This window comes from Trichechus manatus, unplaced genomic scaffold, assembly GCF_000243295.1.
Source record: "Trichechus manatus latirostris isolate Lorelei unplaced genomic scaffold, TriManLat1.0 scaffold00127, whole genome shotgun sequence".
Lineage (NCBI taxonomy): Eukaryota > Metazoa > Chordata > Mammalia > Sirenia > Trichechidae > Trichechus > Trichechus manatus.
In genome coordinates this window covers 901,188-917,046 of record NW_004444063.1, presented here as the reverse complement: position 1 = coordinate 917,046, position 15,859 = coordinate 901,188, and the positions used below count along the sequence as shown (strand labels likewise).

At 41.9% G+C, this 15,859-nt stretch overlaps 1 protein-coding gene across 2 annotated transcripts in view; it reads right to left on the bottom strand.

The window, feature by feature from the left end:
- The window catches only part of SPOCK1 (SPARC (osteonectin), cwcv and kazal like domains proteoglycan 1), a 727,447-nt gene that overhangs the window by 199,213 nt on the left and 512,375 nt on the right, over positions 1–15,859 (bottom strand). For both annotated transcript variants that reach the window (XM_012557936.1, XM_004384690.1), the window contains one exon: positions 4,858–4,984. In XM_012557936.1, the coding sequence (XP_012413390.1) occupies positions 4,858–4,984 (127 nt within the window). The remainder of the gene's footprint in view (positions 1–4,857; positions 4,985–15,859) is intronic.

Here is a 15,859-nt window from a genome sequence, read left to right as displayed (position 1 = left end):
AGACTACAATTTTTCATAGTATTCTGTTATGATTCTTTTAATTTCAGTTGGGTCTGTTGTGATATCACCCATCTCATTTCTTATACAGATTATATTCTTCCTTTTCTGTTTTGCTTTTGTCAGTTTGGCCAATGGTTTATCAATTTTGTTCATCTTTTCAAAGAACCAGCTTTTGGTCTTGTTAACTCTTTTGTTTTTCTATTCTCTATTTCATTTAATTCTGCCCTATTCTTATTATTTCCTTTCTTCTGGGGCCTGAGGGCTTCTTTTGCTGCTCTCTTCCTACTTGTTCCACTTGTAGGGTTAATGTTTTGATTATAACCCTTTCTTCTTTTTGGATGTATTGATTTTTGCTATAAACTGACTTCTGAGCACTGCTTTTGCTGTGTCCCAAAGGTTCTGGTGGGATGTGTTTTCATTCTCCTGTGAGTCTATGAATTTCTTTAATCCATCCTTAATTTCTTCTATAACCCAGTAGTTTTTGAGAAAGGTGTTGTTCAGTTTCCATATGTTTGATTATTTTTCTTTGCTTTTTCTGTTGCTGATTTCTACTTTTACGGCTTTATGGTCAGAGAAGTTGCTTTGTAACATTTCAATGCTTTAGATTTTGTTAAGGCTTGCTTTATGGCCTAATATGTGGTCTATTCTGGAGAATGTTCCATGTGTGCTGGAAAAGAAAGTATACTTGGCTGTTGCTGGGTGCAGTGCTCGGTATATGTCCACAAGATCAAGTTGGTCGACTGTGGCATTTAGCTCTTCCGTGTCTTTGTTGAGCTTCTTTCTGGATGTTCTGTCCTTCACTGAAAGTGGTGTGTTGAAGTCTCCTACTACTGTTGTGGAGCTATCTATCTCTCTTTTCAGTGCTGTCAGAGTTTGTTTTATGTATTTTGGAATCCTGTCTTTTAGTGCATAAATATTTATTATAGTTATGTCCTCCTGGTGTATTGACCCTTAAATCGTTATATAGTGTCCTTCCTTATCCTTTGTGGTGGATTTTACTTTAAAGTATTTTGTCAGACATTAATATTGCCACTCCTGCTCTTTTTTGAGTGTTGTTTGCTTGAAAAATGTTTTTCCATCCTTTGAGTTTTAGTTTGTTTGTGTCTTTAAGTCTAAGGTGGGTCTCTTTGAGGCAGCATATAGATGGATCGTGTGTTTTAATGCAACCTGTCACTCTCTGTCTCTTTATTGGTGCCTTTAGTTCATTTACATTCAGCATTTAATTATCGATAGGTATGAGTTTAGTGCTGCCATTTTGATGTCTTTTTTAGTGTGTTGTTCACAGTTTCTTTGTTCCCCTTAATTTTCTGTGCTGAGTCATTTTTCTTTATGTATTTTCATCTTTTTCATTGTCGTTGATTTTGTGTTTGCTGAGTCTTTACATTTTTTCTAGTTATTTATTTAGACTTGTAGGATTGTTAGTTTCCTTTCTGGTTACCTTAATATCTACCTCTATTTTTCTAAGTTTATACCAGTCTTTTATTTCTTTATATTGCCTTGACTCCCTCTCCATATAAAAAATCTATGTCTACATTTTTTAAGTCCCTCTTTTTTGTTTTAATGTTGCCATCATTTACATATTGACATCTGTTTCCCTATTTTCAGTGTTTTAGCTTTGATTTACTTTTGTGACCTCCCTATCTGGGTTGATATCTGGTTGCTCTGTCCTCTGTTCTAGTCTTCGGTTGTTATCTGATGTTACTGATTTTCTAACCAGAGGACTCCCTTTAGTATTTCTTGCAATTTTGGTTTCATTTTTGCAATTTCCCTAAACTTCTCTTTATCTTGAAATGCCCTAATTTCGCCATCATATTTGAGAGACAGTTTTGCTGGATATTTAATTTTTGGCTGGCAGTTTTTTTCCTTCAAGGCTTTATATCTGTCATCCCATTGCCTTATTGCCTGCATGGTTTCTGCTGAGTAGTCCGAGCTTATTCTTATTGACTCTCCTTTGTAGATGACTTTTTGCTTATTCCTAGCTGCTCTAAAATTCTCTCTTGATCTTTGGTTTCTGCAAGTTTGATTATAATATGTCTTGGTGACTTTGTTTTGGGATCTGCCTTATGTGGGGTTCGATGAGCATCTTGGACAGATAGCTTGTCATCTTTCATGATATCAGGGAAGTTTTCTGCCAACAAATCTTCAACAATTCACTCTGTATTTTCTGTTATCCCCTCCTTTTCTAGTAGTCCAATCACTCGTAGGTTACTCCTCTTGATACAGTCCCACATAATTCTTAGGGTTTCTTCATTTTTTTTAACCCTTTTATCTGATTTTACCTTAAGTTGGTGTCAAGTGCTTTATCTTCAATCTCACTAATTCTGACTTCCATTGCCTCAATTCTGCTCCTATGACTTTCTATTGAGTTGTCTAATTCTGAAATTTCATTGTTAATCTTCCAGATTTCTGATTGCTGTCTCTCTATGGAGTCTTGTAGCCTGTTAAATTTGTCATTATGTTCTTCTCTAATCTTTTTAATTTCCTCTATTGTGTGTCCTGGGTTTTGGTTAATTTCCTTCCTGATCTCTTGAAGAGTTCTGTATATTACTCTTTTGTATTCTACCTCCAGTAATTCCATGAAGTTCTCTTCCTCCAGAAGATTTCTTGATTCTTTGTTTTGGAAGCTTGCTGAAGCCACCATGGATTGCCTCTTTATGTGATTTGATATTGACTGTTGTCTCCAAGCCATCAATAAGTTATTATATTTATTTATTTTATGTTTGCTTACTATGTCCTAGCTTCTTGTTTTGTTTTGATATGCCTAAATACGCTGCTTGTATGAGCTAGTTTGATGATTGGCACTTTTGAAGCTCTAATGTCTGGTCATAAGGTAGTTAGATCTGTTACTAGGTATGTGAGCTCAGGAGTCTGCCCACTTCTCCTGTATGGATTCAGCTCAGGTGCCCAGGTAGATAGCCACCAAGTGTGTGGTGTACGCTCTCACTTACAGTCCTGACAGGCATGGGTGATTGGTGTAGGCAAAGGCATCTGGCTGCAGCAGGGGGACACACCCTGAGCAAGGCAGGGGGCTGATGACCGCCCCCTAGTGTCTGGGAGAAGGCGTGCCCTTGTTCCTTAGAGCATGTAGGCAGGTGGGTTTTGCAGCTGGACTATGAGCACCTAATGCTGTTGGCTGTAAGGACTAGGGGGCACTTCTTTTTCATGGGCCCCTATCGTAGGTGGCGTGGGTGGAGCCACCAGTCCTCATGCCCCTGATGTGGGTAGGTGAAGACCCTGCTTAATGGGCAGAGCAGTGTCAAATGTCAAGAACCTGCCACTTTGCAGCTGAAACAGTTGAAGTTAGAGTTCCGGTATACACCCTGTTGTACTGTGATAATGAGGGCCTATGCTGTTGAGATGGGCCCACACAAGTCTATTCAGCGGGAATGACATTAAAAATCCATGGATCCCTCTTGCCTGTGCCTAGGCAAAGGAGCTGTGCCAACCCTGGGTTTCTGGCTTAGGGGAGACGGCAGTTTATTTTTTCCCATTTGTTAATTTGTTCACTCTCCAGAGCAGGGAGAATGGCTCCGGGCATGTGATGGATCCTACCTCTGGCCCAGGGGACTCCGCAATTGCTGAAGCTCGTCTGGGACCCAGTGCAGAGCAGGAAGTGGGGAGGTAAATGGGAGAGAGGTTTTTCCCTAAGGGGGGTATTTGTGATCTGCCCGGTAAGCCGTATGTAAGAACTTATCTTTTGCCAATGAGAGTTGCTTCTCACTGGTTCTGGGTGGCTGTGTAGACTCTCTGGTGCTGGGTCTCTGCCGGTGCAGAAAATGCACCTCCTGAGCACTGCCACTTGCCTGCCTCACCACTCACCTCTGAGCTGCTCAGGCCTAAAGGGTTCACGCTCTTGCCGGGTCAGGTCTGGTGTCTCCTCGCTGCTTACGAACTGTCTCTCCCTCCCCCTGCCACCCAGTCCGGTTCTTCAACTCTGCGTTTGATGTTCAGAGCTCCCAGATTTCCATATATAATTGAATCACTTGTTTGTTTGGGTCTTTGTTGTAAGGGGGTCCACCGAAAGCGTCTGACTACTCCACCATCTTGGCCCCGCCTTTGTGAAGATTTTCCTGATCCCTCCACTAAGAATAAATATACCCACTTTACTCTTAGTCCCTTTTTCTATTAAACCATTTTCTTTTCATTTGTTTGAATTAAAATGACTTGTCACCACGTTTGGGATCCCCTAAGAAAAAAGAGAACCATCATCCCTGTGGCTCCAGGGGCTGGCGCAGTACAGAATACATTCTACATACACAATAAATGCAGATTAAATGTCTGCTTACATTATACTTCTTTCACTGTGCTGTCTATAAAGCAGGACCCTGGGCCTGGCTCCCTTCTTTACTCCCCATGAGCGGATCCTCATTATTCGAGAATTTCCACTGACTTGCTAAAATTTATTTGCAACCCCCAAATCAATATTCACGGTGTTTTGTGGTCATTCACAGGTATACTCATGCCCAGAGTGGTGTGCACGTTCCCAGCTGAAGCTGAACCAGGCTGGTCCCATATTTGTTAATTCAGTGTTCACGAGACTTTGTAGAATATAACTACTACAAACAATGAGAATCAACTGTATTTCATCTTTTTAATAGCTTGTTACCTCACTGTCTCCAAGAAGCTCTTCACCACTCTCAGAATCACCCTTCCCCCTAACTCCTGAGCAATCCAGTTGCATAGGATGTAACATTTGTATTTTGCTTGTCTCTTTGGTCAGATGTCATTTCTGAGTCTGCTCACATGGCAGTTTCTCAAGAGCAAGGCCTGGAGCCCTGCAAACTTCACAGGACCCAGTTTTAAGAACAAGTAGACAAAGTATTTTTGACAACATATGAGACAACAAAGTAGACCAACCTTGGATGTATATGTGTGGCCATCAGAGCCGCAGACCATGGTCAGCTGGGCCACAGGACAGGGCTTGCACTTGACCAGATTAGAAGCTCCAACCCAGTGTTTGTGGGCCACATTTCCCTTCTTTTGCCTAAGGGTGAGAAAAAAAGGAGATAAGTTAGTTAAAGCCCCAGTTCCCACAGGTCTTTCCTCTAGGTTCCCGAGATAAAAGACCAAATAAATGAGAACGAGCTGCCATTGAGTCAACCCCAACTCATGGCAATTCCACATGCATCAGAGTAGAACTGTTCTCCATAGGGTTTTCGACAATGCTTTTTTGGAAGTAGGTTGCCAGGCCTTTCTTCTGAGGTGTTTCTGGGTGGACTGGAACCTCCAAACTCTCATTTAGCAGCCAAGCATATTAACTGTCTGCAGCACCCAGGGACTCCAATAAATATCTGAAAGGGCTGGTCAAACAGGCAGCGGACTCCTAAGAGCTCTTAGCCAACACTTCCATTTGTTCAAACTCGTTAATGGGAGCAGGGAAATTTTGTTCCAAAACCCCAGGTTCAATCCACCAGAAGGACCAAGGAAAACAATGTAGGCATTAAAATTGCTGTAAAATATTACTTATCGACATGGAAAGACGTTCACAATACATTAAAATAATCAGAGAGTGTGGCTTAATCAACTTTAGTACCTGGTACAGGTGTGGCATATACCAGAGAACAGCACCCCAGAGCCCTGAACTCTTCCAGGCCTAAGGAAGCTCTGATGGGCAGCCTTCTGCACGGCTGACACACAGACAACTCAGAGAGCAGTTTAGACAGAAATGCATCTCCAAACATAACCAAACGACTTTATCACTACTGTAGAAAACCATCTCTGGATACATTTTAAAGCAATTTCAGACCAGCTTCCAATTTGCCATTCAATAGAGGCTCTGAGATGATGTCACTTTCAACTGTTAAAATAATCAGAATTCTACTCTTTCATTCCAGCTTGAGTTTCCCTGTATTCTAACCTTTGTCATAATGATAAATGGTGCTATTAGGATGGCTTGTGTCCACTGAAGGAACCCCATCAGAGTATCATAAACCACTGAAACAAAGGCCTGCAGTTACTGTCACCCTTTCTCTCTGAGCCGAAGCTGCTTTCCCAGCAAACACATGGAGTGACTCTCAGGGCCATGGGACCAAGTTCTGTGTGGAAGACAAGCATCTCTGGACTGCTAATCAATCAGGCAATTATTGTGCCCTTGAGATGTTCTGCACTAGCAGTACTGCCTAGTGGTTAATATTTGGGTTTGGAGTCAGAAAAACAAATTCAAACCTTAGCTCTGCCACTTCCTCTCTGTATGACATTGGACAGGATATTAAACTTCTATAAGTGTCAGCTTCCTCCCATAAGATGAAGGAAAATAGCATTTACTTCAAACAGATGTTATGAGGATTAAATGAGTTGATGTATATAAAGTCCTAGAAAATAAGAAGCAGTAAAAATGGTAGCTGTTGTTATAATTATTACCTGCCCCAGTAGATGGAGTATAGGGAATGAAATTATCATTGCCATAGAAATGTGGCTTAATCCTAAGGCCCTAGGTTTGGAATGGCATTTAATTCCCTAGAAACACTCATTTGGCCAGAGTAAGAATTTGTTTTCTGCAATTTGTGGGAGGCAGTTAGAGGAAAAGGGTGTGTTTGGGAACTACTTGTTCCTTTGAGAGTGATTTCAAAAAAGGATCACTATGTACCCACAACACAAGCCTTGGGGCCATTAGGGATTCTAGGCTGGATGGGCCACAGGAATGAGCCTACTCCTACCAAAGAACCAGAGAAGTCCTATAAGGTTCTTTTTGACATCATCTAGTCCAACTTGCTCATTTTAGTAGTGGGCGGAAACTGAGCCCCAAGCCAGGGAAGAGCCTTGTCCAAAGTCACGCTGATGGTAGACAGCTAGGCCCGCAATGACATTCATGCAGAGAGGGCCCAGGGGTGGATCTCTCCTTTGATCCATCTCAGTCCACCTGAAAGACCAACCTGAACATTCTTTCAGGGCAACTACATGTCTGTCGGGGGGCGGGGCGGGGGGTCCTCTCTCCAAGGCCTCCCTGCTTCCACAACAGCTACTCACCTTGTCCTTCCCTCTATTTCTGGAAAAAAAAAAAAAAAAATCTCTCATTTGCATTTTTAAATTGCATGGACACGAAGTCTCCTATCATCCTTTGCCAAACATACTTTAATCTTTCAAGGTTTATTCTAGATTACTGACAAAGGGATGGTGGGTGGTGTGACTCCATGAAGCAGATGAGTAGGCTGTCAGCACGGGGTTAATCTTAGAGTACATGATTCCTTCAGCCAAACACTGTGCATTTATCACCATTCACAGAGCAGATTGTCTGACACCGATAATGAATCAGCAAATGCAAACAGAAGTTTCAGCGTCTGGCAGGCCCTCTCCTGGGTCAGTCCCCAGTGTGCATGCTCATGGCTGAAGCAATTCTTATTATAAGTTTCCAGAAAGGGGCTGTAAAGTCCAAAGAGTGGGCAGCTTTGCTGGAGCAGACATATCCACATGCAATGATGCCCCAGAGGAAAGAAGCCTGAGGGAAGTTTAGCCAAAAGGCAGAGGAGGGAGGAATGAACACTCAGTCAATGGCTTTGGGAGAGATTGAACCAGCCATCAATCACCAGTTAATGACAAGTCACCCCTGTCTCTGGACCTAAACTTCATCATTAAATTACATTTACTAAGGGAAGGTAGAGAGGTGAGCTGGCAGGTGCCACTGGAGCACCTGATGCCTCAAGAATGTTTAGTAAGTCCCTTTTGAATAGAGGGTGGGCCCCTTTGTGCTAACCACTGCAGTGGTGACTCAGCAGATACCCACAAAATCATAGAACACCAGAACCAGAAAACATCTTAAAATTAATCTGGTCCAACAACTTTATTTTACAAATGAGGAATTGGAGACACAGATGGAAAGTGACTTGCCTAACGTCATACAGAATTATGTCAAAGTTACTTGATATGTGTTTGTCTAATTAAATTTGTCTTGAAAATCACTACACTGCATTGGGACTATTTTAATTCCCTATTTGGTATCTGTATTTTCATTATCAGGGCTCAGTTTTATAAATTAAACTCCTTTGAAACAATGTCCCTGGATCTCCCTTGCAGAGGGGTAGGCTCAGCATACTCAGTGTCAGGTGGTCATGGGCTATGCCTTGGGGGATCCAGGTGCAAAGGCCAAGCCATTCTGATTTTTCCTGATTCTAATAATAAGCATACCTGTTAGATGGGGGCAAATCTAGGTGTTCCTTACCTCACTAGGACCCTAGTGGAGCTCATACGAAAACCTATAATCTCTCCAGAGGCCAAGTTATTATGAAGATATACCCTAGAAAATCCTACACGTGAGCCCACTGAGGCATAGTTTCCCTGGCTATTGTATGTGTGTTTCAATTTCCAAAATTCAGTGCAAATCATAAAAAATAACCAACCCAGTACGGCACTAGGAACTAAGTTCTCTAACTCAAGATATTTCAATTCTTGAGTCAATGAAGAGTGAAATTCGATGAAGGTGTCTTGATGGGACTGCTATGCCCAATGTCACGGACATTCATCAACTGGGGTGATACAAACAATTTAGTCTTGGAGGCAGGTCCTCCCATCAGCTGCTGAGCCCTAACCTCACCCCTGCTTGGCTGTTGCTGAGGAGCCTCCACACCTCCTACCAGACAGTGTCACACAGAAAATCCCAACCTGCAAACACCCTGCAATGCAGAGCATGCAGACAATCAGCAGATCATTGGTGTTATGGATTGAATTGTGTTGCCCCCAAAATGTATGTCAACTTGCCTAGGCCATGATTTCCAGTATTGCGTGGTTGTCCTCCATTTTGTGTTCTAACGAAAATTTTCCTATGTGTTGTAAATCCTAACCTCTGCCTGTGGTCAATGAGGCAAGATTAGGATATGTTAAACAGGATTAGGGTAGGATGCAACACCCTTACTCAGGTCACAGTCCTGATCTGAAGTAAGGGGAGTTTCTCTGGGGTGTGGCCTGCATCACTTTTTATCTTACGAGCGATAAAAGGAAAGAGAAGCAAGCAGAGAGATGGAGACTGCTTCATACCACCAAGAAAGAAGCACCAGAGTGGAGTGCATCCTTTGGACATGGGGTCCTTGTGCTGAGAAGATCCCAGACCAGGGGAAGATTGATGACAGGGACCTTCCCCCCAGAGCCAACAGAGAGAGAAAACCTTCCCCTGGGCCTGATGCCCGAATTTGGACTTGTAGCCTCCTAGACTGTCAGACAATAAATTTCTGTTTGTTAAAGCCATCCACTTGTGGTATTTCTCTTACAGCAGCAGTAGATAACTAAGACAATTGGCGTTACTCCTTCTCTTTTTGTTCAACTGCTTATTCTCAACCTTTTTTTTAAAAAGCCTACCCAAATTCCCAGCATTTATGTTTTTGAAACAGAGTCATGATTCTTAACTACCAATTTGGTCATGCAACTTCCCTTCTTAAAAGCTCCGCCTTCGCCTCACTTCCTGGGTATAGTGGAAACACCTGGTTTTGGTGTTAAACTGACCCAGCCCACCTTCACAAGTTCACGGTCGGCTCTGCTCCCCTCCCCAGCACATACACACACACATGCACGCACGCACGCACACAGTGACTACTATCACCATCACATATTTTCCCTCCCACCACCCTCAGTTGTTTCCCAGAATCCAACAAGGACCTTCATGCCTCTAAACCATCATGTGGGTTTTTCCTTGACCTGACACACACCATTGCTACCCACATTTCTCCCCTCCACCTCCACTCTTCTCTGTCTAGTGAAATTCTAAGCTTCTTCAAGGCCCAGCGCAAGACTCCTGAGACTCTTCCGCAGGCAGTCAGGCTGTACTCCCACCCACAATGACCCTGTGATTGCTTCTGGTCAGGCTCCTTGACTAATCTCCAAGTAAGCAACTTTATTCAGCTAGATCAAACATTCAGAGGCAATTATTATTCCAACAGGACATGGAGTACACCCAGGCTAAAAGCTTGGGAGCCCGTCCTGGATGCCTCCCTTTCCTTCCCCCACCACTTCCCCCAACACTCAGACCTGTTAACTCTGTTGCCAGCCTACCATATCAGCCACTTACATGTTTCTTATACATGCCATGCAAATTCAAATCTATAGGACTTGACAAATGCTTTCCATCTGCATGGCAAATTTCTACTTCTTGTTCAAGCTGCAAACCAATTGCCTTCCATTAAGTCTTTCCTGGCCCTTTGACCCCCATTCCAAGTAGAGATAACCATGACAATGTTCTAGCATTATACCCTCTGCAGAACCAACTATGACATTCACTACAGTGTAAAGCAGTTCTTTGTATGTCTATCTCACCCTTTACTCTGTGTACTTCTCAACACTGGTAACCGGGTCTTAATCATTTTTGTGTTCCTGGTACTTGGAAATATGGTTGACCCTCAACACATGGGTTTGCTCGTGAAATAAGTGGATTTATTAACTTGGACATTCAGAATTTCCCCCTTTTATTTCTGGAAATTATTATCACAACTAGAGGGCTAAAAATTTCCTATTGTTTAAAGCAGCAAGAATTTAACAGGCTCTTGTTTGCAGAAAACCTAATTCAGATGCAAAAAAAACAACAATTAGCAACAAATTCTACAGAATACTGAGAGGTGGGTGGAGGAGGCCCTCCTGTGTATCAGAGGGCTGAAGGATCTGCACATTCTAGAAATCAGACTCTTTCCAAAGCTAGGTGAGCATCTCTGATGTAGCAGTCTCAAATTGCCAACAGATATTAATCTTCAGGATTCAGGAATGAGAGGTTGAAATTTCCAGGAATTCCTAAAATAATATTTTCTTCTTTATTATGTGCTATTTATTCACAGTGCTTTATTTGTGTGTGTGTATGTGTTTGTTAAAATAAATAAGAAACATTAAGATTAGCAGTGTTTACAAAGAAATGTAGCCTCGAGTGAAAATATAAACATTAGAGACTCAGCAAACCCAGTTGGGTAGTATTCGTATGTGTAACATCTGAATCTCCTAACAAGGATCTGGTCTACAACTGATCATGGGGATTTCACAGGACCTGGCAGCATTTTGGTCTGTTGGGGACCAACTCAACAGCAGCTAACAACAACAGCAGCAAGTTAACAGCACTACACAGAATCACGTGTTGATAGTGCTAATTTAAAGACTTATTTTGCTTCAAAGCTATTCTTTGGAACACCACTCATAGAAATTCTACAGCGTATACTATGCAAATAAATTTATTAATATTCATTTTATTTGCAAAAACAACTCACCATTAGAAAGCTGACAGGACTATGAACACATTCTTATAACATGGCAGCAGGTATGAGCAAGACTGACTAGACTGTAAGCTCTTCTCTCCTATGTACTCCTGTCCCGGCTCCTGAAAGTGTCAGCCTTAACCTTCCACTCCACATGTCACTATTTCCTAGGCTTGCCGTCCACTTGACATCAGTGAATTCCTTTGAACCAGTGATATCTCTACATTGATCACTAAGCTTTAATTCTCACAGGAGAATTATAATACTTTATCCCACTTTTCTTATTTCTTGATTGGTTTTTTTCAGGATTCAGGAATTGGAAAAGTATCCAAATTTCCCAAGAAATGTTGGGAAGGAATTCCTGCATGGAAACACTACCCTGATGAGAGTGATCATCCCCAGTGCCAGGGACCCTGCCTGCTCCCCACTCAGAAATCTCTATCCTCACCAACCAAGGAAGTCCATCCCCCGAGGCTTTGCCACAGTTAACACCAAGGGAGTCTTTGATGACGTCAGTGTGACCCAGCATTTCATCTGACCATGGGCAGAGTGAGATTGCGGTCAGGGTCTGTAGCAAGGAGGTGGCAGGACAGAGACTTCCAGAGTACATTTTAAAGCAAGAAATACATGTGCAGATGTAAATTTCATGACATGACATCAATCTCACCATATGAAATTCAAATAATCTATGTGTAAAATACTTTAATAATGGGATGGGGCGAGGCTGCTAAAAATATAACTAGTTGAAGTGTTAATATTTTTCTGTCAGTTTTCAAAGAAGTTGCATTCATTTGACTCAGTACACTGTATTTTCTACCATGTTTGCATAACTTTAGAAGCAGCTATTTAACTTTGCATATGAATAACCGATGGAGAAATAAAGCAATTCCAGATAATACATAATAGCATCAGCACTCCACTTGTTTTGTGTGCTTACTATATGCCAAACTAAATGCCCTAAATGCCTCATATCCCTGATTCCTCACACCCAAGGACCCTCTGAGGACAGATACTATAACTATCCCCATTTTTCAGATGGAAAAACTGAGGCCCATGTAATGAGCCCCAGGCACAGGACCTTCTTTTCTGTTCTATTTTTGCTCTCTCACTGGGTTTTTTAGATAAACTTGTCAGGTCAGAGGAATAGAAAACCCACCCAAGGATGATCTTTTTCTTTTTCTTTTCTCAGTATTATCAGCTTTGTTTTTGCGCAGCCAAGATTACATGCATTTTATTGTCATGTTAATATCAAACTGCCCATTCAAAACCAGGATTGAATTTGTTTGCAAAATCAAAACTAACTGCTTCTAAAGCAGGGATGGAAGATACTCAGAGAGCTGACATGGTGGCTATTTTGAACCAGAGACAAAATAATGAATGTTAATTGAAATGAAAAACATGTTAACCATTGAAATAATCTGTCATGTAAAATGATGCTATAATTCCTCTGTTGTTAGGGTTATTTGAGTCATTATACTAAGTCATAAAATTACACAGGAAGAGCATAATGGCCTGTGTCATTTACAAAAGCTGCCTTGATGAAAGAGACAGGCTCCCACGTGAGATATTCTACATCCTGGTATACATGGGCTTGCGAGTCTCCTTCCTTTTCCAGATGAAGAAGCTCCTAGACACCAGCTGCTATCCAGAGTCCAATTTTCCAACAGTGCCTATTAGAGAACTACAGAAAGAGCAGTCAGTCTCTATGGAGTAACTACTGTACATTTAGGAGTTTTAAGTGCTATTGGGCACTCAGATGGTACAGAAGATGTGCTGTTGAAATTTAAAAGGACAAATATGTAATAATGATAACTGCAGCTAATATTTACTGAGCACTTACTATGCTGCTGCTGATACTACTACTATTACTACTAATGATAATAGCTAACATGTTTTGAGTTCTTACATCAACTGTCTCATTTATTCCTCCCAACAGTCCCAAGAGGAAGATATGGTGGAGCATGGGGAGCTGTGAGGGGAGTGAGTAGAGGAGACTTCATGGGCAAAGCAGACCTGGGGTGATGGGGAGGGTCCACCCTCACAAGGTATCAGGATAGAGGCAACTACTGATCTAAGCTCGGAGTCAACCACAGGGAAGCTAACACAGTTATGCAGCTTCGTCCCAACTGGCTTGGCTCAGGTAAGGAAGATAAGGGTCATTACGAATCCCAGGCCAAGGCTCAGACACATCAGGAGAGACAAACAACCCACAAAATAAGCAGAGAGTGGTCAGCCCACAGGCGTGCTTCCAACCCATCACCAACCAGGTTTCTAAAGCACCTTCAAATCCAGAGGAAAAGTGCATGTTTTACAAGTGTTAAGGCAAAGTCAGGGTCACCAAAAGATATGCTTCTGACATGGATGCAATTCTAAAATAATGAACGTCTTTCTGGGTCGACCTCTGGACTGCGATTCATTTCAACTTGGGACTCCATGACTTGCCCTTCATTTGGGCTGTTAATGGCCAAGGCAGCTGGGGAAACATCCACTCTTCATAGGTGAGAGGAATCAGCAGCCCAGATGAGAGTTCCCAAAAACATCGCCTGTGCATATGTAAGTGAACTGAAAATGGTTAAAAAGGACACATACCAACCACACAACATACCCTCAGGGACACAGGACTGAGGATATGAGGAAGGGAATTGCTGTTGTTTTACCTATACGTCTTTCTGTCATTTGATTCCCTTACAACCATATATTGTTGGCCCAATTTTTTAATAATCTAAAATATAAATGCATTTTCAGAATTCTAAAAGAAATATATGCTTCCAACCTACATCTGTCTGCCAGCCCCCATTTCTCCAGTAGTGTTTAAAGAAGCCCAGGTTGTCCAGATCAGTGAATTGCAGAAAGATCTCCCCATGCAGAAAAGAGGGCTAAAAAGAAAGAAAGAAAGTTCACCTAGATAAAAGCTCCCTGACCAGTCCTCAAAGGTTTCAGTGGAGAGTAGGAAGTGGGATCAATCTGAATTAACTTTCACATTAGCATATTTTGAGGGTCTATTTAAGCAGAGGTCCCTGGGTGGTACAAATGGTTTGCACTCGACTACTAACCTAAAGGTTGGAGTTTCAAACCCACCCAGTGGAGCCACAGAAGGAAGTCCTGGTGATCTGCTTCTGAAAGGTCACAGCCTTCAAAACCCTATACCAAACCAAAACCCACTGCCATCAAGTCTATTTCAACTCATGAAAACCCTAAGAAGTAGTTCCACCCTGTAACACGTGGTATTACAAGGAGTCGGAATTGACTCAACAGCAATAGGTTCGGTTTAAGAAAGGCTTTCAAAAATGAAGGTATAGACATTGCAAACATTGTTAAAATTCAAGAGACAGTCTTTACTTTTTTCAATGAACAGTTATTAAATACTTACTATGTACGAGAATCTGGCAAAGAATTCAAAGATAATGCTGGCAATATATTAAGGTACTTCTATAACACATATTCCATGTAATGATTATTATCATACGTAATTAGCATACTGAACTATTCCTAATGACTAAATGTATTTGAGGAAGGGCTTACCTTAACTTTTCATTCTCCTTCACATCTTGAGGCATTAAAGGCTTACACAGACTGCTAACTTTTCCCAAAAAATCTCTATGTGGCAAGAACTCTGTTGTTAATTTCAGGAACCTTCCCAAGCCCCTCTACATTTAAAAGTATCAGGAACAATTTGTGTGGCCAATTGCACAAAAGGTCAAGTGCAAAAGGAACTTGCCAGATCAAAAACCAGACTTCTGGTGTCTCACAGATTTCTGGAAATCACTTAAACCAAGGTTTCCTTAGACTTGAAACCAAATACATACATCCATTATGTCCAGGGATCCTAGTCAAATCTACTTCTAGCCTTAAGCCCAGGATACCCACAGTGTTTTCTGCCCAGATCGTGAAGATTAACAGGCTGATGTGATTATGTAAATTCCAGGAGACTCTGCCTCTCCAGTTACCTTTCATTACCTGAGTGACAGACTATGACAGCCAGTGGCACTGAGGGGCTCTGTGAGGCACAGACAGTGGGATTGTAACTCAAAGTTAGTTCGCTGAACAAACGGCTAGTGGAGTCTCCATGCAAAAACAGTTTGCACACATACAGGCCCCAATTAGAGCTCTGCTTCATTAATGGAAAGTGTAATAGCAAGCTATTAGGGAAATGCAAACGAACAGCTGAGCTTCTTTTATTCCCTTAGGATAACAGATAGTGGTGTACTCTGTTTGAAAATCCATTTCTTCCTAACAGGGGAGCAGAAAAGAAATTGTTACTTTACCCACCGCCCTTTGGCATCCCACTTTGACTTCTTGTTTTGCTGTTCTTCTTTGTTCACTGGCCCAATAAAGAGAGGTCCATCTCTAGCCCTGAGACCTTAGAGGAAATCTTTAGTAATGGACACACTAATTGGAAAAAATCAAATAATAATAAAGCAGGCCCAGGGCCAAGAATCTAATTTGGTCTCCCCTCCCTGCTTGTTCATAATACTGCCTCTTCACAGGAGGTGTCAGAGGAGCTGAAAGTTTTGCTAACGCAGCTCCTGGCTAATTATTTGTAAGCCCAGGTGTGCACAAGAGTGAGTGTATGCACATGCAATTCCACTACCAGCTCAAATGCTATCATCTTGGAAAACATTTGCTTGCATTCCTTGGGGGCAATTAATTATTATGGGGTGTGTGTGTGTGTGTGTGTGTGTGTGTGTGTGTGTGTGTGTGTG